This window comes from Gopherus flavomarginatus, chromosome 4 (assembly GCF_025201925.1).
Source record: "Gopherus flavomarginatus isolate rGopFla2 chromosome 4, rGopFla2.mat.asm, whole genome shotgun sequence".
Classification (NCBI taxonomy): domain Eukaryota; kingdom Metazoa; phylum Chordata; order Testudines; family Testudinidae; genus Gopherus; species Gopherus flavomarginatus.
Genome location: NC_066620.1, coordinates 134,208,716 through 134,233,250, shown reverse-complemented (window position 1 = coordinate 134,233,250; position 24,535 = coordinate 134,208,716). Strand labels below are relative to the sequence as shown.

Sequence of the window (24,535 nt, the reverse complement as noted above, 5' to 3'; positions counted from 1 at the left end):
CTGCTCCTCCCACTCCCAACACCTACTCCAGAGGGATGGAAGATAATCAGCTCTGCTGCTGGAGGAGGGGCAGCTCAGTGCAAAGAGAGATAAAGAGAATGGGCTAAAACCAGGTAGGTACCTGCTCTATGCGGATGGTGGGGGGCAGAGGGGAGCCTGTTTACCCCCTCTGCAGCGCTCCTGCGCTTGCAGTTTACACCTGGCTTCTCCCTTGCTTCAGGGACTAACCCTAGCTCCTACCCCAATGTGCTTTTGACCCTGCCTCCTTTTACAATCATTCCCCAGAGGGACTCACAAAAAGTTAATCTGGCCCTGGTAGTAAGCGCCTATATAAGAAAAAGACCCCAAAATCAGGACTGTCTCCATAAAATCGGGACAGCTAGTCACCACAAGCTGAACCAGTCCCAGCCTTCTAGGGGTAACCAAGCAAATGAACGGGCGGGGGTCTGATAACTCCTAGGGATGCGATTCACCTTGGGCCCAGAGACCCACGCCGCTCCTCCCGCAGCCCAGAACAAACTACGTTTCCCAGCACGCATCGCTCCCCGTCGCTTGGCGGGCCGAGACGGCGTGTTGCATGCTGGGGCTTGTAGTCCCTGCTCGACGCGGCTCTGTCTCAAACGGAGGGCTCTTCCGCGCGCCCGGGGGGGCGGTGTCACGCACGGCGGCGGCGGCTCGGCCTCTGAGCGACGTTATTTTGAAGGGCGGGGGGACGACGGAGTCTGCCGGAAAGATGGCGGCGCCCGTGTCGCCCTTGGTTACCGCAGCCAGACACGCTGCCCGCCTGCTGCCGGCTCGGGCCGCGGCCCCGCGGAGAGGTCAGTGCCCGCCGCAGAGGGGGCGGGAAGCCCAGACTGGGCGCAGGCGGCGCCGCCTTGCCGCTGGGGGACCCCGGCCAGCGTTGGCTCTTGTCATATCGCTCCGCGGGGGGTCCTCGGGCACTGGGCAGCCCCACGCGGCCCTTCCCCGCCGGAGATTGAGGGGGAAGCGCTGCGGTGTGTCCCCGCTGCTCGCTCCCCTGGCTCTGGCGGGCTGTTGGGCTGCGGGCGCTCCCTTCCCTGCGGCTGGGAGTAAAGTGAGTGGCGCTGCCCTCTGCCCTCCCCGCGGCTGCTGGGACGGAAGCGCGGTCGGGGGCTTCTCCCTTGTCTGAGCAACAGGTAAGTTGCTCAGATTCGCATAAACTTCACGGAGCTACCCCCAGGCAGCAGCAGCAGAGTGGCGGGGAGGCTCAGCTCACTCCTTGGTGCAAGAAGGAAAGAGAGAGTCAGGAGCAAAGGACAGTGTCTCCTTCCCCCAGCAGTGGAAAGAATGAGTCTGTGTAACTGACACTTGGTGGGCAGCTGTAGCCCTGCTCACAAGGAACAAACCACTTTCTCATTCAGTGTCCCATTATGGCTTGGTGTACCTGCCCTCACCTGCTTGCCAGGGGAAGTTTTCGGGCATGTGGATGAGGACATTTTCCAAGCCCCAAACGTATAAGGAGATGAGGTCCCTGTTCCTAAACTCATACGTTCAGCATAAACACCAGTTGCTCCCTCTCGATTGAAATACACTTGTGTCCAAACACAAATGCTTCAGTTGATTATCGGGGCAGCTGCAATCATGGAGTTACCCCTGTAATTTGTAGTGGTAAAACCCTGATTGCATCTCAATCAACTAAGTGCTAGTATGGTCACCTCCCACTGACACAATCAATAGCTGTCAGAGTTAACAGTACACTGTCTTTGACATCTGTCAACCTGACAGCTCCCTTGGCAAACATCCTTAGTTCTCCGGCTGAGTCTCCTCTTTGCTCCTTGCCCTGTCATCTTTAACACCCCTCCCCAGAAATGGTTTAGCCATGGGCCTCCTTTGTCTTGATCCCCCTACTATACCTTTGCAAGTCTGGATCCAGTTATGGATCAGTAAGTGAGGCTGCATTCTCTGCCTGCTGCTGTTTTGTACCTTCCCCTCTCCCCCCCCATGCCAGTAAAGCCTCCATCTCTGTAACTCCTCAGCAGGTGATCACTCATAGCTTGCCAGCAGCAAGCTCAGGTCTAACAAACTGTGGGTAGGTTGTCAAAGTGACACTGTTGACCAGTGAGCCACAGATTGATCACCGGCTGAGGCTGCCGCAGGAGATGAGGAACTGCCCTCTTTATCACACCCTGTTAAGTTTGGAGAACAGAAGCTGGTAACTGTAAATAGCGGAGTAATAAATAAGAATAAGGATAGGTCAGTTTTACAGAGTAATCTGGATTGTTTGGTAAACGGGGCTCATATGAACAGCATATGTAGGTACACAGTCAAACATAACATCATATATGTAGGAACAAAGAAGATAGATCACATTTATGGGATAGGGGATTGTATTCTGGAAGGCACTGATTCTGAAAAGGACTTAGAAATCATGGTAGGCAAACCCAGTGAACGTGACTTCCCACAGTATTATGCTTCGGTTAAGGGGGGCAACATGGTCCTTGGATGTATAAGCAGGGGAAGATTGAGTAGAAGGGAGGTAGTATTACTTTTTCAAACAGCATTAGTGAGAGAATTCTTGGAATATTGTGTCCAGTGCTGGTGAAAAATTGGGAAGGGTTCAGAAAAGAGCTGTAAGAATTATTTGAGATCTGGAAAACATGATTTACAGTGAGAATCGTAAGAATTTCAACCCTGTTTAGCGTAACCAAGAGAAGCTTAAGAAATGATTTGATCGTGATTTGTGGATATCTTCATGGGGAGAAGGCTTCTTATAGTAGATACTTAAAGAAGTTGATTGCTGTGAATATGCAAATGAGCTGCTGTGTGTGCAGTATGACTTGTTCAATACGTTGCTTCCGTCAAACATGACTCTGTGTATTGCCATAAAGAAAATAGGACAGGCAGACTGGCTAAGTAATGATCAATGCACCGTGGGAAAGTAGACTCTTTGCACAACTGGTGTTATTACACCAGCAATTTCTGTCCACATTGCACAAGTGAAGACTGGCATAGTGGAAGACCATACAATGGTTAACCTTGCGAAAGGATGTCTAATGCAAACAGCATAATTGCATCATTATGAGCATTTTTTGTGCAGATATGTAATGGACAAAGTGGTGCTTTGTATGCCAGATTTCTGTAGTCTCCACAGTTGTTCTTCAAGCCTCTGTTTGTTCCTACAATCCATCCTATTTTAGCATTTTTTTTCTTTTCTCCTGCATCTGTGCTTTGACTTTTAATGTTTCTGCAACAGGGTCTGGGGGAAGCAGCAGTCAAGTGTAACTGACTATTCCTGTTAATTTCATTTTACTTCTTTTGTTTGGCCACAGGGGAAATATGTACCAGAAGCAGAGGTTTAATTATCTTTCTTCCTCTCATTTTTATTTGTACCTTTTTCCTATAGCAGCGGAGGAGATCACGCCTGAATTTCCTTTCAGAATGAAACAGAGGAAGATGATGTTGGGTTATGCTTTTTTATACCTACCAGTTTTCGCATGAGTGGAAAGGATTATGAGCAAGGCCCTATGTATTCTAACCCCTCTGCATGCTGCAGGCATCCCATCCTGTCTCTCTTGCATCCACTCTCCTCCCCTTCCTTGCTCTTCGCATTAACCTCCCACTTTCCTCTGGCTCTTTTCTGTCACAATACAAGCAAGCTTTAGTATTTCCCATCTTTAAAAAAAATAAATAAAATCCACAGCATTGCCCCTGCTTGCCTCTTTGACTACTGCCCTCTTCTCCCTTTCTCTCTTCTCCCTTTCTTCTCTGAGTTCACTGAATGCACTGTTTACAATCATTGTCTGGAGTTGCTCTCCTCCAATTTTATCTGAGACTGTTCTCCAGTCCTGGTTCTGTCCTTTTCACTGCCAAAGTCCCTAATGACCTCTTCCTAGCCAAAGCTCAGAACCCAGCACTCCATCATAATTGTCTTGATTTGTCAGTCATGTTAACACAGTCAGGCATGCTTTTCTTGGATTCTTGTCGTCTTTTGGCTTCTGTGACTGTCCTTTCCCCACTTCTCCTCCTGCCTCTGAAATCACTCCTTCAGTGTGTCCTTCAGAGGATCCTCCCCCCATCCCCCTACTTTGTCTGAGATTCCACAGGACTTTGTTCTTGGTTCCTTTCTCTGCATTCTTTACACTTTATTTCTGGGTAATCTTAGCCACAAATTCACCTACCATCTTTATGCAGCTAACTCACAGACCTACCTCTCTACTCTGGACCTTTCTCCATCTGCTCAACTAAAATCTCAGCCTGTCTCTCTGACATCTCCTCGTGGATATAGAATCATAGAATTGTAGGACTGGAAGGGACCTTGAAAGGTCCTCTATCCCAGTCCCATGCACTCATTGCAGGACTAAGTTTTATCTAGACAATTCCTGACAAGGAGTCTAACCTTCTCTTAAAAATCTCCAACGATGGAGATTCCACAACTTCCCTAGGCAAATTATATCAGTGCTTAACCACCCTGACAGTTAGGAAGTTTTTCCTAAGGTCCAACCTAAACCTCTCTTGCTGCCATTTAAACCCATTGTTTCTTGTCCTATCCTCTGTATCTAGCATCAGCTCAAGATCAGCATGACTAAAACAAGCTTTTAAATTTTCCCTACACCCAATATCCTCCCTGCAATCTCCTTTCTCAATTACAGCAGACTACACTACCTTCCTGCCTGCCACTGAGGCCCATAACCTGGGTGTCACCTTTGACTTTGATTTCTTTCTAGGTTCTAACATCCAGGTTATGTCTAAATCTTGCACAGTCTTTCTGCATAACAACTCTAAGGGCATGTCTAACTACAAAATTGTGTTGACCTAAGTACGTCGGCATATAGCTGCTGCAATAATTAAATTGATTTTGCATGTCTACGCTACGCTTCTTGTGTTGACCATGTGCGTCCTCACTAGCAGCGCTTGCATAGATGGGTAGCTATTTCACTATGGAACTCACCACTATCTAGTGCAGGGTGTTTTGGTATGGTTTTGCAGTGCCTCTTCGGGCCAAATGAGTCATCCAGGGATGACTGGGAACATGATTTCAACATCCTGTAATGCAGTGTTCTCCATTCCATAATTTCATCTGTATCCCATAATGTTTTGTACCTTTTTTTCAAATATCACTGCAAACCTGGATGTCCCTCCTTGCTGTGTGCCATCTGTGTCAGAAACATGGATCCTGCGCACCTCTGCACTATTATGTTGAGCGTTGTGAGCATGGGGCACCTGATCCTGCAGAGCCACAAGAGGAGCCGCAGGGAACATGACAATTCCTTGGAGTCTGGATTGTTAAGGGACATAGAAAAAACTATTCAAAGTTGTTGACAGCATTCACAGAGCAGCTGCAGATGGTGGAGCACTGGTTCTGGGCTGAAGAAACAAGCACTGACTGGATCGCATCATAATGCAGTTTTGGGATAACAAGCAGCATGTGCCAAACTTTTGGATGCACAAGGCCACGTTCCTGGATCTATGTGCAGAGCTTGTCCCAGCCTTCTTGCATAGCCACACCAAAATGAAATCTGCACTGATAGTGGAGAAGCGAGTGAGTGGTGATTGCTCTATGGAGACCTGCAATACTCAATTGCTACAGATCACTTTGGAGTTGGGAAATCCGCCATGGGGGTTATTGTGATGCAAGTGTGCAGGGCCATTAATCACCTCCTGCTATGAAGGACTGTGACTCTGGGCAATGTGCAGGATGTAGTGGATGCTTTTACAGCAGTGGGGTTCCCAAACTGCAGTGGGGCAATCGATGGCATGCATTTTCCCGTTTTGGCACCAGACCACCTTACTGCAGGGTACACCAACAGGAAGAGCTGATTCTTTATGTTGTTGTAAGCACTGGTGGATCACCATGGATGCTTTACCGACATTGGTGTGGGCTGGTCAGGGAAGGTGCATAACACATGTATCTTTAAGAACACAGGACTGTTCAGAATGCTGCAAACAGGGACTTTCTTTCGAGACTGGTGGATTACCAATGGGAATATTGAAATGCCAGTAGTGATTCTGGGAGACCCAGCCTACCCCTTACTCCTCTGACTCATGAAGCCACACACCAGCCACTTTGACAGCACCAAGGAGTGCATCAACTACAGACTCAGAAGATGCAAAATGACAGTTAAATGTGCTTTGGGTTATTTGAAAGGTCGCTGGCGCTGTCTACTCTTGAGATTAGAGCTTAGTGGAAAAAAATGTCCCAATGGTTATAGTTGCCCTCTGTGTCCTGCATAATATATGTGAAGCAAAGTTTCTGCTGGGATTTAGGGTGCAGGTGGAATGGCCATCTGGTGATTTTGAGCAGCTGGATACCAGGGCTATAACAGGAGCTCAATGGGGAGCTATTTGATTCAGGGAGGCTTTGAAAGACCACTTCATTAGTGAGTCATAGTTATGTGTGGTGTTGTGTGCTCTACCTGGCATTGTTCTTTTGCACCCTGGTATGAACATTGTAATGAGTGTAGTAATATAACATTCCAAATGCACCTATTACTATTATCTGTGAATGATATCAGACTCAGCCAGCATATGTTGTGAACTAATGAAGATGAACTAAGTTTCCATAAATAGACCTTTATTCCATCCCCATACAGACACATTTATAAATGAATACAAATTAATAAAGGGACTTTTGAAGGGGAAAGAACAGTCATAGCTAAAACACTCATCCAGGCTCTCATCTCAATTACTGGAACATTCTTTTTTCTCTGGCCTGGATAAATGCAGTCTTGCCTTACCATTCAGAATACTGTTGCAAAGATCATTCTCCTAGTTCATCTTTGACCATGTCATCCCTCTGTTTGCATCCCTCTGCTCGTTCCCCCTTCTCTATTACATCAAACATAAGCTATTTGGCTTCTCTTAGGCCCTTCACAGACTATCCCCAGCCTACCTATTGCCCCTCATTCACTGTCGCTCACTATTGAGATGTCAGCTCCTACCTCCAGTCAGCCCATGATGCCAGCCTCCATTGTCCACTCATTACACTTTCATAGTCATTCTTTGTCCTGTCCTGCCCTTCATGCTAGGGAGGCACGCGCTCTCCATAAACAGCTGCAAAACTAATTCCTCCTTAAAACTGTCGTGTCAAGGCTAATTCCCCACTTTGGCACATTAAGTGCAGAAGATGGGGGCCCGCAAGGATTCTAAAAGTTAATACTGGCCACTCTAGGCTTGTATTAAACTCCCAAGGTTGCATCTTTTCTCTGACCTTGGATTGGTAGATGCTGCCACCACCCAAGTGCAGAACCCCTTTGAGAACCCAGGAAGGTGCACTTGGGAGTTCCTTCCTGTGGGGTACCCTCAATCTCGTTCACACACACCCCAGGAAAGTTAATCAGCTATTGCCACCAGCTAATTAAACAACATGTATACAAATCTCTTAAGACGCAAAAGTCCAATTCTGTTCTTAAAAAGGATAATTTTATTAATAATAATAAAAAAAAGTACATCTGGGAACTCAGGCTATTGCTAGATTTTAAAAGAGCAAATACAAGGATTAAGCACCAAGAATAGCTTTCTTGAGGTCCTGTTTAAAGGTTACAAGCAAAACAAAAGCACCTGGGATTAGCACAGAGGAATCCACAAGCATAATGAAATAAAAGGGATAAATGTAATTGTGTCTTCCTAGACATTTCCTGATCTACTTACATATCTGGGTTTTTAAATGAGTAGTTTCTGGGTATGATACTGATGATTTTTTCATACGTGGCCCAAGCTCTTATAGCATAGCTCTGCTGTGTCTGCCTCTTCCCGGGAGAACAACAACAGACAGACAAAAGGGGCGTCTTATTTCAATTTTAATAGGTTCTAGCCTTCCCATTGGCACTTTTGGCCAGGTGTCCAGTCAATTCCTTTTACCTATGCATAGCAGTGAGACTTTTTAACTCTTTACATGTAGAGCAATTAGAGAACAGCTACTGAGAGAGATTTTATAGCTACTGGCTTGCTGGGTGTCCATAAAAGGGAGCTACCTCCCTCCCCCTTCATTTATCACAACTCTCCTTTTACTGATGCCTACAAAAAATAGCCACTGGCATACTTAGATCACTGCCTAGCATGCTGATCAATATTGTCTCAGAGTTTCCTTGTACATCCCCATCTGTTTGTATATATCTGCTGTCGCTTATCTTACCTTTAGATTGTAAGTGTTTGGGGACAGGTTTTTGTTCTGTTTGTACAGCACCTTATCTAGTGTGGTCCTGGTCCATGATTAGGGTTCCTAGGTGCTATAGTAGTCTTGGACGATGACTCAGCAGATGTTCATTTTAAGAATAGATTTGACAAAACACAAAGAAGGTACCAATGTGAGATTTCTAAAGATAGCTACAGCATTCCACCCAAGGTTTAAGAATCTAAAGTGACTTCCAAAATCTGAGAGGGATGAGATGTGGAGCATGCTTTCAGACGTCTTTAAAGAACGACACTCTGATACGGAAACTACAGAACCAAAACCACCAAAAAAGAAAATCAACCTTCTGCTGGTGGCATCTGACTCAAATAATGAAAATGAACATACGTTGGTCCGCACTGCTTTGGATTGTTATCGAGCAGAACCCATCATCAGCATAGATGCATGTTCTCTGGAATGGTGGCTGAAGCATGAAGGGGCATATGAATCTTTAGCACATCTGGCATGTAAATATCTTGCAGTGCTGGCTACAACAGTGCCACGAGAATACCTGTTCTCACTTTCAGGTGACATTGTCAACAAGAAGTGGGCAGCATTATCTCCTACAAATGTAAATAAACTTGTTTTTCTGAGCGATTGGCTGAACAAGAAATGAACAAGAAATAGGACTGGGTGGACTTGTAGGCACTAAAGTTTTACATTGTTTTATTTTTGAATGCAGTTATTTTTTGTACATAATTCTACATTTTAAAGTTCAACTTTCATGATAAAGAGATTGCACTACAGTACTCATTAGGTGAATTGAAAAATACTATTTTGTTTTTTACAGTGGAAATATTTGTAATAGAAAATAAATATAAAGTGAGCAGCACTGTACACTTTGTAGTAATTGAAATCAATGTATTTGAAAATGTAGAAAACACCCAAAAATATTTAAATACACGGTATTTTCATATTGTTTAACTGCGATTAATGACAATTTTTAAAATTGCTTTACAGCCCTAATCAAAACTGATTGATCATTTCGGTGCTGCTACAAGTTTCTGAATAGCAGCAGGAAAAACTGACAATGTTCTATTTAATTTAGTGAGTGGAGGTACCAGGAAAACAAAATCCCATGGACCCAATTATATGATCTCATCCATCTCACATGAAAGTGGTTATGAACTGAGTCCCAGAGTCCGGAAGAGATACTAGAGGTTCTGGTCATCGACCGATACATGAGGGGACTACCACAAGCCCTTCATGTCTGGGTAAGCCAGAATGAACCCTCAACCGACAACAAGGTTGTCACATTGGTAGAGAAGTGAAAGACGGCAAGGGAACTGACCCGACCACTTAGGGAGGAGGGACCCTGGTTAAACTAGCAGCACCAAGCCCCAGAACTCGGGCGACTGGGCCCCTAGGAGGGCCTATGTGGAAAAAGAGAGAGTCTGAAGGCCCCTCAGAGGCCACAAAGAGTCAGAGCACTGAGGAGGAAGAGGATAGTGTCATTAGACTGCCCAAACCAAGAGACTGGGAAATGCCTAGGGCCCCATACAGATGTTACTGTCTGCAGGGAGTCGGAACACATAGCTGCACAGTGTCCCAATGCCGTGGAGCTTATGCAGTGTAACCTGGGGAACTGGGCAGACACATGTTCCCTAACTCACCTGGTGGGGGTTGCACTAACCCCCCATATGTACACCAGACCAGTAAAACTAAATGGGGCAGAAACCATGGCACTGGTTGATTTGGGGAGTGCTATCATGCTTATTTCAGGGAAGCTTGTGAAGTGTAGTCAGCTGCTGCAGGCAAAGCGCACAGGGGTGACATGCGTCCATGGAACAGTTAGTTATTACCCCACCATCCCAGTAAAAATTGAAATCCAGGGTAACACTACTGCGGTAGCAGCAAATGTAGTCCCTAACCTTCCATACCTGCTGTTCATAGGGAGGGACTTTCCAGGGTTTGGAGACTTACTCTCGGTAGGGGGATTGGAGAAAGGGAGAAACTTTGAAGTTAGTGAGACATCCACAGTAGACTGTCAACCCCTAATCTTCTCTGAAATATCCCCAGATTTGTTCTCCACTCCCAGGCAGGGTAGAAAGACGAAAAGGAAAAGAAGGGCAGCTAAGGCCTTGGGAACCCAAATACTGACCCAAAGCCAGAGGGTAGCTCTTGTGGGTAGGTGGTCCTGAGCAGCTGAAAAGGAGGCCACCCAGGAGGGAGAAGCACCTGAGTCTGACCCCCACCCTAATGCCTCTGAACCAGGAGAGGTGACAGAGACTGGCCCCCTAGATCTTGGGCAGATTAGCCCCGAGAGAGAGAATATTGGACTGGACCAAGCTGAAGACCCAAGGTACATTAGGAAGGAGATGACCGAAATAGATGGGGTCCCCGTGGACCAGGACCCTATTTCAAAATGAAGAAGGATCTCTTATACCGGGTTGCGCCAGTACAGGGGCAGAAGGTACAGCTGATCCTAGTACCTCAAAAACACCAGAATGCTGTATTAAGTCTTGCCTACGACGGTTCTTCTGGCCCGGAGTACATGAAGAAGTGCGGAGGTACTGTGTGTCCTGCCCAGAGTGTCAGCTGCACAGTCCTCGTCCCCACTTGAGGGCACCTTTAGTATCCCTTCCCATCATAGAGGTCCCCTTTGAGCGAATAGCCATGGACCTAGTGGGACCTCTGGAGAAGATGGATCGGGGTCACCAATATATGCTGGTTGTTTTGGACTACGTTACGCGTTACCCAGAAGCCGTCTCACTGCAGAACACAGCCTCTGAAACAATAGCCAAAGAGCTGGTGAGGCAAGCAATCCGCCAGAAAGCGCAGAACCCACCAAGGCAGAGGAGGAACTTCATCACAAAAGATTAGATGCAGCAGAAGTTGCTCTTAGGTTCTTTGCTTGCCAGAAAATTTTTGTACTTGTAAATGGATGTTTCAAGCCCTACATTTATGTATTCTTGCTTGCTTCAGGTTTTTTTATTCTCTGTTAGTAAGAGGTTTCTTTCACTTTATTTCATTATCAATATCTTCTGGCATGTTGATCAGTAATATTTGAGTAGTAGACAGCCAGCAGGGCAGCAAAATTGGCTGCATGCAATAAAATGAGATTCAATTTGAATACATATATTTTAGGAATAGAAATAAAAATATTGATACAAACTGGAGGCAGCTCTCTAGAAAGCAGTAAATTTAAGAAGAGAGAGTGACACTGTGTGTAACAAAACAAACAAGCTTGGAATACAGCACTCTTGTGAAAAAAGCCAATTCTGTTTTTATATAAATATACAGATTTTATGTAAAATTTAGGGGAATATGATATGGTTTTGCACTCAGCTGTGACCATATCAGAAATATTACATGTAATCCTCACAGTTTAAGAAGGATACTTGTGAGTGTGGAGGGAAATAGAGAAAACACGCACAGAACTGTGATATATAATACAAGCATTAGAGGGTGAGACAGGAAGAGAAATGGACAGAGCCCAATTTCTACACTCTGGAAAATAAAAGCTTGCAGGGAAGTGATGTATATCATAAATGAAGAAAGCATTGTTGACATTGCCTCAAAATGATAGAATAAGTAGTGAGAAGCATAAGAATAAGGAAAGAAGAATATTCTGGTGTATATTTGCTATATGTTGCTCATAATAATGAAGAATCCCCTTCTCTGAATCTGTTCAAGAACAGATAACAGTAGAGAAGCAGTGTTAATGTTATGTGGATCAGTCCTGCAAAATGCAGAGTATTATACTAGATGAGTGAGAAGTCTATTCTGGCCCTGTGTATCAACTTATTGTAGTAGGGTGGATGATGCAGTGGAATGACATAGTTTGGCTCCTCACCTCTCTCCGAATCTGTTTCTAGTGGGATTACATCTTTTCTTGTAGATACTGGAAGCAGTCCCAACATCAGACATGTCACCCAAGTTTTGGGGCTTAGCCATGCCTCTTCTGTCACCCACCAGATCTTGTCCATCTGGTGGTGAAGATGTAGCAGTGCTCCTCTTTCATAAACCTCAGCTTTGAATGTTTATTTTGGGACAACCATGAGCGGTTTCTCCCACAGAACCCTCTATCAGCACTTACACATTCTCTCCATCTCCCATGTATGTAAATGAGGAAGCCTTTTCCTTTCCATCCCAAGAGACTGCCTGGGGATTTATTACATTCCACTTCTGCTGCTGTTTGGCAAGACAGAACAGGTGAAGTCCAAGGCACAGATGCCCCATCTTTAAGGAGAGCCTGTTGTGGTTTACTAAGGGAGAGCTCTACTACAGATGTCTTCAGCCCTGTGTTCAGGAATTGTACGGCACCAGATTACTTTCCCTTCCATAAATTTAGGTTTCATGCTGCTACTTGTTCTGTAATCTTGGGGTATCCAATAGGAACTGGGTCTCTGTGGGTTTGATGGGGGCATTGGTTTCCCTTTGAATCAAAACTCCCATAGCACCAACTCCCCCCACATAGTGTAGAGGGAAGATAGCTCTGATGAAACTTCACAGGATTCAAACTCACAGGTCCAATCTAGCCTCCAGTGATGGTGATTTCTAGTGGACCATCCAGACTGATCTGAGGATTGCCCTGATATAGAGACCTGTCTAGTTGTCAGTGTTTTGTTGGGGTGGAGCTGGTCAAAATTTTTCTGTCAGAAAATTTTCAGCAAAATCAAAACTTTCCACAGAAATATGTTGATCAACAAAATTTTGGTTTGAAAAAAGTATTTTGATAAGGTCAAAACGTTTGGTTTCTACATTTCTATTGTATTGGATCATATCGTTTTGATTTTTAGTTTAAATATAAAATTTTAAAAAGTCAATCAGAATGAAATGTTTCAATTTAATTGAATAATTTTTTAAAAATAATTCATTTTGTGGGAAGTTTTGAAATTTTTTGGTTTTGTTCCAATTTGGAACAAAGCCAGATTTCTGAATGATAGAATTTCCTGCAGAATGGAAATTGCAAGTTTTGACCAGCTCTAATTTTTTTTTTTAATTTTGTGTATTCAATTAATTTTATATAAATAAATAAATGTTTAACCCTTCCCCCCAGTACTAAGCAACTTCTAGTTTTGAACTAGATTTAAAAAAGCTTATTTAGAGAAATACAAAGAGATTGCATATAATATATTGGTGCATATTTAGCTAATCTATACTGTTCTGTTACAACTTATTTAAAGTAGCAGATAGCCCTTTTTAAACAAAATAGTTTGTGTATATTGTTTAAGAATATAATAAGACAACTTTCAGAACCTTTCTATTAACAGTTAATTATTTCTTATTTTACAGCATACACAATTCAGGCAGCTGAGAACATAGCCCCTAATACTCTGGCAGATGCTAACTCTAGGGCCTTGTTGGTTTGCAATGGACCTTTAGAACACTATGACTTTCTGATCAAAGCAGAAGAGCTGCGGAATGATGAACAACAACGAAGAGTTGTACAATGCTTACAGAAGTTACACGAGAACCTTAAAGGCTACAGTATCAGTCCGAACAATCTTCTGTTAAAGGTGAGGTTTATGGTGATAAGAGAAAACCACTTTAAATGTTTGTCCTCAGAACTTATATTTTTTTTTTATATAAATGTTCTGTCTACATGGGTATGTTTAAAGAGATACTGTCAAGTTTAAAAAAAATCTTTCTTTGTTACTAACTTTTGTCCCTAGTTCTGCAGTCAGACTCTTGTTCCTGCATGGAGCGCCGTTCTTTGCTTTCAGTTTATAAGAGGCTGTCCATAAATTATGTAACACATTAGGGGTGGGTGAGTGCTTAATTTTGCATGTTTTGCATGTTTGCAGTGTTACAAGGGGAGGAAATTGGGTCATGAAAAAAACTATGTAACACGTTTTGGTTAATGGACGGCCCCTACAAAGCCAACCACACCATAATAATAATCAAGTTATTAAAACTAAAAGAATTATAAAACTAAATCAGATGTCACTTTTTTTTTTTGTCACGTATGCTGTCTGCTTTTGAATTTCACTGAGCTTTGGCAAAAAGGCCTAGTCAGTTTCTCGTCCATGTGCACAGGCATAACGCTGGAGTGCTTGAGTTGTAAACACTGTAGGCAAACGTTTGTCATAACAAACTTTGTAATTAATATTTTTCAATTAATGCCAAGATTCTAATTAATTTTAAGCTTTGTAAAATTAAAATTTGTAAAATTTGTTATTTTTTTTAACAAAACTTAAATATTGGACCTACATCATTACTATTTACTAGATCATGGTTTCACCTTCTCCAGCTTGTGGACTAACCCATCACTTTCCAGGGCTTTTCTTTGAAAAATGCCAATTCTGGGATTTCTTAAAAATATAAAATAAATAAAATAATTAAAAAATGGAAGACTGTTTCCAAATTGAGAGGGACTACCTGAAAACGTACCTCTATTTTGAAACGTCTATTGCAATTCTAGGTATGTGGATGTGTACTTAGGTATCTAGATTTCCATAATACCTTTTTAATTCTGCTTCTGAGTCCAAAAGCAGACACTTGAAAATCAGTATTTGGGCTACCAGCAGAGGAAGGGATCCCCCCATCTAAAATTACCCTCAAAGAGTATCTCCTATATTCCATATCCAGAGAGCATGTGCTGTGGTACTTAGATCATGTTTTCACATAGATGCAGGGAAATGAATTAATGCACTTCCATTTCTAGTGTAGGTCAGGGAAAATCCTTTGTAGACATACTCCACGATGCCAAAGATCTATATCTGGAGGCCAGTTGATGTAGGAATAAACTGGGATTTTTTTTGCCTTCTCCATGAGGATTGTATGCAGGAGTTTTTAATTTAATGATCTATATGCATTTTTAATAAAGGTTGGGAATTGCTTGGTATTCTGTTGAACAAAATGAGATGTTCCATTGTATATATTAAATAGGTACAGTAATAAAAGAGCAACGAAATTTATTCTAGAATAATAATTTATACACCTGTGCCTATGTGAACTTTTAAAAGTTTAATATAACTTCTTTACTGGATGAGTTTGGCCTCCTATCTCACCTTGATTGATCGGTCCTTCAGCCCTCATATAGATTGCACCAATCACAACATACCTTCCATTCTTCTCTTATCCTGGCCTTTCTTCTCCATGTGCGGCCATGCCTTTTTATGATAAAATCTTCCCATCTCTTTGGAGGTCAGCCAAGTGGTTGTTTCAGTTCCCGTGGATGCCACTTGGCGACAGCTGCAGTCCATCAACTGGCAGTGAGCCTAGTTATATGCCCGGCTCATCACATTTTACTATACCTGCTTTCAACAACGATGTCCTGCACTCCACTCTGCTGTCTGATCACTTCATTGGGGATTTGGTTGCAGATTTAAATCCCCAAAATTCTTCTTTTGATTGCCCTCTCCATGACAGCCAGTTGTTGCTCCACTACCTTTGTCAGCACCCATGTTTTGCTGCTGTACTATATTGCTGGCATTACAGTTTAGTTGAAGAGGTTGGCTTGTGTTGCCATGTTGATTTTTTCTTGGAAGACATCCTTGATAGAATTGAATGCATGCCAAACAGCTTTCTTTCTTTGTGAGAGTTCGCCTTCCTGATTGTGGTGCATGTTAATTTCTTGGCCCAGATAAATATATGCTTGACTTCTTCAATTTGTTCTCCCTTAACTATTATTTGAGCTTTTGGCAAAGCATCAGGCTGTATAAATTTCATTTTAGAGCAGTTCATTTTTAGTCCAACTTGGCTGCTTTTTGTGTCAAGTTCTCGAAGCATTTTCTATAGTTTGATAGTGTTTTTGGCAATCAGTATGATATTGTCTGCAAATCTGAGGTGGTTTAACTGCTCTTCGTTGACGCTAATTCCACCCTTCCAGTTCGTCCACCTCGTTACCATTTTGAGGCAGACTGCGAAAAGTTTCGACGAAACCGTGTCTCCTTGCTTCATACCTTTTTTGATTGGGGTATGAAAGGGAGTGTCAAACAGAGTTATATCCATAGTGCAGTCAGAGTTTGCTTCCTTCAATAGTTTGATGTAGTTTGTGTCGATGCTCTGCTCTGCAAGAACTTTCAGCACTGCACTGATCTCTACGCTGTTGAATATTTTTTCATAGTCGACAAAGGCAATGCATAAAGGGAATTTATATTGTGTTGAGTGCTCCAATAGCTGGTTTATAGTGAAGATGTGGTCCATAGTGCTGAAATTCCTTCAAAAAGCTGCCTGATCTCTTAACTGCTGCTCATCCAGACTTTGTGAGAGTCAGTTTATTAGTTTGGTGAACAACTTATAAACATGTGAAAGCAGGCATATTGGACAGTAGTTCTTTAGGTCTTCATGATCACCCTTCTTATACAGCAAAATGGTGTTGAACTCTTTCCAGCTAAGCATTTCCAAGTAACAGATAAACCTCGTAGCAAGAATTTCCCAGAGGTCTTGGCCTCCAGTTCTTATTACTTCAGTCGTTAGTCTAGCTTTTCCTGGAGTTTTTCCTTCCTTTATTTGATAAACTGCATGTCAGACTTTGCTGATGAGGACTGGCAGTATATGGTCATTGGTCTGTTGAAGTGTTGGTAGTGTGACATTTTATTTGAAATCTTTACAGACTGTTTCCATCCCTGTTCTGTCAATTACTGCTTTTCCATCCTTGTTCTTCAACACCATTATTGTCAACCTGTACAGTGTCAATTCCCGTTGGAATTTTTTGAAGCTTCTGCGATCTTTTGCCATCTTTAAGAGCCTTTCATTTTGGTACTTCTTAAAGTCCTGCTTTAGTCTTCTTCATATCAGCTTGCAGAGGAGGGAGTACTCGAGTTTGTTGCCATTGTTTCTCTTCATATTCCTCTGTTTCTCTATCAAGTTCCTCATTTCCTCCGAGATTCTTAACCTTTGCATTTTTTGGTCTTTCTTTCTTGGCTAATTTCACACATTGCCTCAGTTTATCAGTGAAGTTTTTATAGTCCTCATCACAGCAGGGCCAGCGCAACCCATTAGGCGACCTAGGCCGTCGCCTAGGGCACTAACATTTTGGGGGTGGCGACTGCGGTGGCCAGATGTTCGGCCACCGCGGTCGTCATTGGTATTTCGGGGGCAGGACCTTCCACCACCTCTGTCGGGGGTGCCGTTTCGGGGGTGGGACTTTCCACTGCCTAGGGCACAAAAAAGGCTGCCAGTGCTCCTGCATAACAGTTATCTATGAGACTCCAGTCTTCCTTGGAAATGTTCGCTTTCAGGATTGCCTTGTAGAATATTTTCGGCCGCTGTCTCTGATTTGCCATCAGTAGCTCTTTCTTCTTCATCTTTTCGTTGAAGTTGAACCTGGCTCTAAGCAAGCGATGATCAGTGCCAGTGTTGAATGGTTGAACTACTGAGATGTTTTGTACGATGGACTATATTCTGATCGATAAGCAGCACATCTTGTTCTTGTTCTTCGCATTGGGTGTGATCCACCTCCTCCTGTCCTTCTTAAACCAGTGTTACCAATGAATATTTCTTTCATCTCCACCGTAGTTGCCACTCGCTCTCCTCGTGAAGTCTGTTTGCCAATGCCATACCTTCCAATGAACTTTTTACCTTCTTTCCCTCTTCTGACCTTGGCATTGATGTCTCCCTTCACAATCATATATGTGGATTTTTGAGCGAGGGTTTCCTCAAGCTCCTGGTAGAATTTTTCCACATCATCATCTTCATTTGTGCTTGTGGGAGCATAGATCTGGATAATCTTGAGGGTGCTGTTCTTGTTCAGTTGGAGGTGTAGCACTTTGATATGTGATGACTTGAACTTGCAGGAGATGATTTTTGAAGACCATTCCTTGTTGACGTTAAAACAGATTCCTCCAATTGTTCTCACACTTTCTCCTTTTCCTAACATGATGGTGCTTCCTTCTTCTTTCTTCATCCTGTTTCGCAGAGGCCAAGGATGTTGCAGGCTGGCATTGCCTTCTCCTCCATTAAATGGTTGATCAAGTCATCCCTCATCAGTGTCCTACAGTTGTAGATACACACTGAGAGGGCAATCCTTTTTCTGGCCCCTGAGATTCTTAGCAGCCTCTTGTTGATCAAACTTCACGCTGCTGCTGTAGAACAGATCAAGGGATGCGCAAGGAACTGGGGCCCGTTTATTTGTGTTGTTTTAGCCATTTCTTCAGCCACCCGCTGGCTATGCTGTCAGTGGCATGTTTGCCTCCTCAATTTAGCTAGCACCCATCTTCAAGAAGGAGGACAACTGTTCACTCCCTTGGTTGGCAGTCTGACATCTTAATAGCATGGTAGAACCTACTGGAGAATTCACTCCACTATCATCACTGTCAGATGTTTTTTTTCTTCTCTTCATAAGCACTTTTTGCATGTAAAGTCAGAGATGATTGATGCACTTGACCTTTGCTGTAAGGTTATATTTATGGTATGTCTACACTGCAATTAAAAGCCTGCGGCTTGTGGGGCCCAGGCTAAGGGGCTATTCAATTGTGGTATAAACGTTTGGGCTCCGGCTGGAGCCCAGGTTCTAGGACCCGGTGAGGGTCCCAAAGATCAGAGTGCAGCCCACGCCAGAATGAAACAGCCCCTTAGGTCAAGTCTGAGTCAGCTGGCACAGGCTAGCCATAGGTGTCTAATTGGAGTGTTGATGTACCCTTAGAAGGCTTAAGGTAGTATTTTGACTTACAACAATAAGCCTATTTACAGTGATTTTGATTTAATAATAATCATGGAATTGTTTGCAATTTTAAGGAGTTAATCTTGTAAAAATAACATCTTTAGCTGCTGGCCCACAAGAGCTTTGTAGCCCTAGTGTGTTCCACTGCTGGGTAGGCTAATCCTGGTTAGTTGGGAGAATATAGCCATGAAATATCAGATTATGCATTCTCTACCAGCAGCACACAGTGTCTGAGTCCTTACAGTCCAGTTGTCATGTATGGGACATGTTTTCTTGAGTGTATCTGGGGAGGAGAGCTAACAGAATATACACTCAACATGTTCTGAGAGTATCATAGGCATCCTGAGGTAGCCAGTAATCAGAGGAAAACTACTTCCTATTGGACCACAGCTGAAATTTCAGATTCTCTGTCTTCTTCCCTTGCTAACAAGCCTTCTTGATATTGGGTTGCCCACTTTTTTTATTGATTAGAATGAAGAGGCAAATGGCTCAGCCTTACAAAAGCAGACAGTCAACTGATAAACAACAGTGAAGGGATCATGCATGAACTGAAGATGTATCAAGTATCTTTTAATAAAATAAAAACCCTGGCCATGTGTGAGTGTCTATACATTCACCTTCCTTCACCTAAATTTTCAAGTTGTTTTTAAACTAAAGCAAACAAAATCACAGGCCTTTGTGAGGATGATCTTTGGAGTCAGTTTTCCTCAGTGTTTTCCAAACATACACCATTTCTAGTGTCATTAGACAGTTTGTCATTTCTAAAGCTGACATAATGCCCATTTGCAGAATGGTTGCATCTGTGAAGTTTAAAGGAGAAAGATCTGGTAAAACCAGAGGAGGTCAGCTCATTTCCAAGAGATCTTTATCTTCCAGTTAGTTCCTCAACATTTGGCCAGAGAACTATATATAAAAAAAGTCAGAACTGTCCAGAAGGGCAGACAGTTAGCTTCCCTCCTCTTGAGAATGCTTCCAGGCTATCTTCTGCTGTGGTCCTTTGGGAAAAAGGGTTGAATCTTAACAGTATAACCTGAGGTTAGGAAGGTTAGGACTCTGATCTCCATTGGGCAGTTGTTCCAAGGTTTTTGAACCTCTTGTCTTGTTGAAAGAGCTTTACCTCTGTCTCCTGGAGTTTATACCTAATTATGTTAATTAGACTGTACTTAATGATTGCAACTGTTAAGGTATATGTCTTTTAAGGGCTTCAGTACAAGAATCTTTAAGTGTGTCTGGTAGTGAATGGGGGAGCAGATATGTGTTGCTGAGAACAGAAGTGATATGCTGTATTTGGCTCATCCTGCTTAGTAGACTACACAGTTATAGTTTCTTTTTGAACATTTTATGAAGCTTTTGGTTGAGCTACAGTAGTCTAGCCTTGAGGTGACAGGTGCACGAAGTACTGTGGTAGAGCTATTGTATGAGAGGAATGATTGCAGTTGTCATTTAGTTGGAAATGGTGCCTGTGACAGCATCTGGTACTTTATTACTCAGTGACAATGCTGATTCCAGTAGGACGCCATGACTACACATTTTCTTAATCTGATCAGATGCCCCTGATGCAGAGTAAGACCATGGTGTTTACTGTTTCTTTAGAATTCTTTTACTTAGCCTCACTTCAGTCTTTCAGTTGAGCCACATGTTCCAATTTCAGGCTTCTATCTCCTTCATCCATTTCGGTATCTGGGAGGGAATGCTGTCTGCACTGGATGAAAAAAGGTAAATAGAGCTGTGTGTCACTGGCATATCATTTGTGTTGCAACTTGTTTCATCTCAAAATGTTTCTCTAATGTGGAATGGAAATATTAAATAAGAGCAGTGAGAAGACTCGGTGTGTGGAGCCTCACAGAGCTCAAACTCTTGGTCAGGAGCAGTAGCTGCCTATCTTAACTCCTTAGGATCTACTGGAAAATTATGAGTATAATGAGCTTAGTATGATTCTGTTGACTCTTGCCAGCACATGTACCTTGGCAGCAATATCTCATGATCCATGGCAGATGGCAGAGTAGATCACATAGTACCACCTTTTCTTCAGTGGTGGCAGAGGTGAAACAGTTATCCATCAGTGCAAATGATGCTGTTTCTGTTACATGACCTGGGTTTAAGCCAGGTTGAGTGGGGTTTGAATACCAAAACGGGTACTTTTCAATGGAGCTGCAAGCACTGGTGGATCACAGGGGATGTTTCACCAGCATCAACGTGGGATGACCACGAAAGGTACGTGACACTCGCGTCTTCAGGAACTCTGGTCTGTTTCAAAAGTTGCAGAAAGGGACTTTCTTCCCAGACCAGAAAATAACTGTTGGGGATGTTGAAATGCCTATGTTATCCTTGGGGACCCAGCCTACCCCTTAATACCATGGCTTATGAAGCCATACACAGGCAGCCTGGACAGTAGTTAGGAGCTGTTCAACTATAGGCTGAGCAAATGCAGAATGGTGGTAGAATGTGCATTTGGATGTTTAAAAGTGCGCTGGCGCAGTTTACTGTCTCGGATAGACCTCAGGGAAAGCAATATTCCCATTGTTATTACTGCTTGCTGTGTGCTCCACAATATCTGTGAGAGTAAGGGGGAGATGTTTATGGCGGGGTGGGAGGTTGAGGCAAATCGCCTGGCCACTGATTACGCGCAGCCAGACACAGGGGCAGTTAGAAGAGCACAGCAGGACGCATTGTGCATCAGAGAAGCTTTGAAAACCAGTTTCATGACTGGCCAGGCTACAGTGTGAAAGTTCTGTTTTTCTCCTTGATGACCCCCCCCCCCCGCACGTTGGTTCACTCTACTTCCCTGTAAGCTAAACACCCTCCCCTCCCCCCTTCGATCACCACTTGCAGAGGCAATAAAATCATTGTTACTTCACATTCATGCATTCTTTATTAATTCATCACACAAATAGGGGGATAACTGCCAAGATAGCCTGGGAGGAGTGGGAGCGGAGGGAAGGACAAGACCACACTGCACTTGAAAACTTAAAAACTTATTGAAGTCCAGCCTTCTGTTGCTTGGGCAATCCTCTGGGGTGGAGTGGCTAGGTGGCCGGAAGCCCCCCCATCGCATTCTTGGGCATCTGGGGGAGGAAGCTATGGAACTTGGGGAGGAGGGCGGTTGGTTACACAGGGGCTGTAGCGGCGGTCTGTGCTCCTGCTGCCTTTCCTGCAGCTCAGCTGTGCGCTGGAGCATATCAGTTTGATGCTCCAGCAGTCGGAGCATCGACTCTTGCCTTCTGTCAGCAAGCTGACATCACCTATCCTCTTCAGCATGCCACCTCTCTTCGTGTTCCTGTTGTGATTTCCTGCACTCTGACATTGTCTGCCTCCACTCATTCTAGTGTGCTCTGTCAGTGTGGGAGGACAGCAGTAGCTCTGAGAACATCTCATCCCAAGTGCGGTTTTTTCACCTTCTAATCTTTGCTAGCCTCTGTGAAGGAGAAGCATTTGCAGCTGGTGGGGGAAAAGGGGAGATTGGTAGTGAAAAAGACACATTTTAGAGAACAATGGGATCATTCTTTCCCGTTAAACCTAGCTGTTCACATTACACAGCACATGTGCTTTCGTTACAAGGTTGCATTTTGCCTTTATATTGAGGGCCTGCCAGTGTGGTGTGAGAGATCACTCACGCAGTGCCGGGCAACGGAATTCAGCTTGCAGACAGCCATGGTAAGCCACAGTCTTTTGGCTTCTTTAACCTTCATAACATGTGGGAATGGTTTCAAACAGCAGCGCCCTCATTTCCCATACCAAGCGGCCATTGGGTTGGCCATTTAAAATGGGTTTGCAATTTAAAAGGAGCGGCTGCAGTTTGCGGGTTAAAGTGCAGCACAAACCCAAATACCGCCCCCCCCACACACATGCAATTCTCTGGGATGATCACTTCACCCCTCCCCTCACCACGTGGCTAGCAGCAGGGAACGTTTCTGTTCAGCCACAGCCAAGCAGTAATGAGCACCTCTGAATGCCCCCTTAATAAAAGCACCCTATTTCAACCAGGTGACCATGAATGATATCACTCTCCTGAGGAGATAACAGAGAAATAAGGGACGGATGTTGTTTGAATGCCAGCAAACACCGGGACCATATGGTGCAATGCTTTGTTATGCAACGATTCAAGACTATGTGTTACTGGCCTGGCGTGGTAAAGTGTCCTACCATAGCGGACAGAATAAGGCAGCTCTCCCCAGAAACCTTTGCAAAGGCTTTGGAAGTACATCCAGGAGAGCTTTATGGAGAGGTCCCTGAAGGATTTCTGCTCCATCCCCAGACACGTTAACAGACTTTTCTGGTAGCTGTACTGGCCGCGAATGCCAGGGCAGATTAATCATTAAATATGCTTACTTTTGAACCATGTGTACTATTTACAAAGGTACACTCATCAGAGATCACTTGTCCGCCCTGAGAGTCTGGGAGCATGCTTTGGGTGGGTGCAGGGGTTACTGGCCCCAAGTCAGGGTGAAAAACGTTTCTTGGCTGTTGGGGAAACTGATTTCTCCACTTCCTTGCTGTGAGCTATCTTCAGTCTCTTCGTCACCATCTTCCTCGTCCCCAAAACCCGCTTCCGTGTTGTGTGATTCTCCGTTGACAGAGTCAAAGCACAGGGTTGGGGTAGTGGTGGCTGCACCCCCGAGCATGATATGCAGCTCAGCGTAGAAGCGGCATGTCTGCGGCTCTGCCCTGGACCTTCTGTTTGCCTCTCTGGTTTTTTGGTAGGCTTGCATTAGCTCCTTAATTTTCACGTGGCACTGCTGTACATCCCTGTTATGGCCTCTGTCCTTCATGCCCTTTGAGACTTTTTCTAATGTTTTGACATTTCATTTACTGCAACGGAGTTCAGCTAGCATGGATTCAGATTCCCATACGTCAAGCAGATTCCATACCTTCCGTTTGGTCCATGCTGGAGCTCTTTTGCGATCCTGGGACTCCATCATGGTTACCTGTGCTGATGAGCTCTGTGTGGTTACCTGTGCTCTCCACGTTGGGCAAACAGGAAATGAAATTCAAAAGTTCATGGGCCTTTTCCTGTCTACCGGGCCAGTGCATCTGAGTTGAAAGTGCTGTCCAGAACGATCACAATTGAGAACTCTGGGATAGCTCCCAGAAGCCAATACTGTCAAATTGCATCCACACTACCCCAAATTCGACCCGGCAAGGCCGATTTCAGCGCTATTCCCCTCGTCGGAGGTGGAGTTAGTTGGGTGTTCTGTCATGGTCATTCAGTCTGGGTTTATTATATAGTTTGAGTTAGAACAACTTGTCTGATTGGGATTGTTAGTGTATCATAACTCTGAAAAAACTCATGATTGGGTGGAGCCAGCTCTTGTGCCAGTAATTAACAAGTATAGGCGAGTCTCATCTTACGTGGGGGGTTCCGTTCCACAGTTAGTACGTAAAGCGAAAACTACATATAGTCAAAATTACATTGAGTTGAATGGCAGGCGGAATCGCCCGCAGTACAAGTACAGTATTAAAATTGTTATTTTTCTCTTTTTTGTTTTGTTTTTGCTGTCCGCGTAAAGCAGAAAACGCGCATGTTAAATGCGCGTAAGATGCGACAGACCTGTATGATCTTGTCTTCAAAGGTTCATCTTCACAAGGAACAAAGGTGTGTTCTTACCATCCATTAACTAACATGCAGTAACTAACATGAGGTAAAATCCTAGTGAAGAAGAGATCATTTGTAGTGTTGACATGTTTACAGATCAAGGTAAACCTAGGCAAGGGTATTCAGTTACTTTTATGCTAAAATCCGGACTTCTTTTTGTTTTATTTTATTGAGATACTTAAATTAGGATTGATTGTGGAATTAAATTGAACAGATTGGTGTATTTTAGATTACAGAGATGCTTTTTGCAAATTAGCTGAAG

The 24,535-nt window shown here is 43.7% G+C and overlaps 1 protein-coding gene across 3 annotated transcripts in view; it reads left to right on the top strand.

Moving 5' to 3' along the window:
• Positions 1-641: 641 nt before the first annotated feature.
• The window catches only part of AFG1L (AFG1 like ATPase), a 150,078-nt gene continuing 126,184 nt past the window's right edge, over positions 642-24,535 (top strand). For all 3 annotated transcript variants that reach the window (XM_050951407.1, XM_050951406.1, XM_050951405.1), the window contains exons 1-2: positions 642-818; positions 13,367-13,590. In XM_050951407.1, coding sequence (XP_050807364.1) covers positions 734-818; positions 13,367-13,590 — 309 coding nt within the window. In that variant the 5' untranslated portion in view covers positions 642-733. The remainder of the gene's footprint in view (positions 819-13,366; positions 13,591-24,535) is intronic.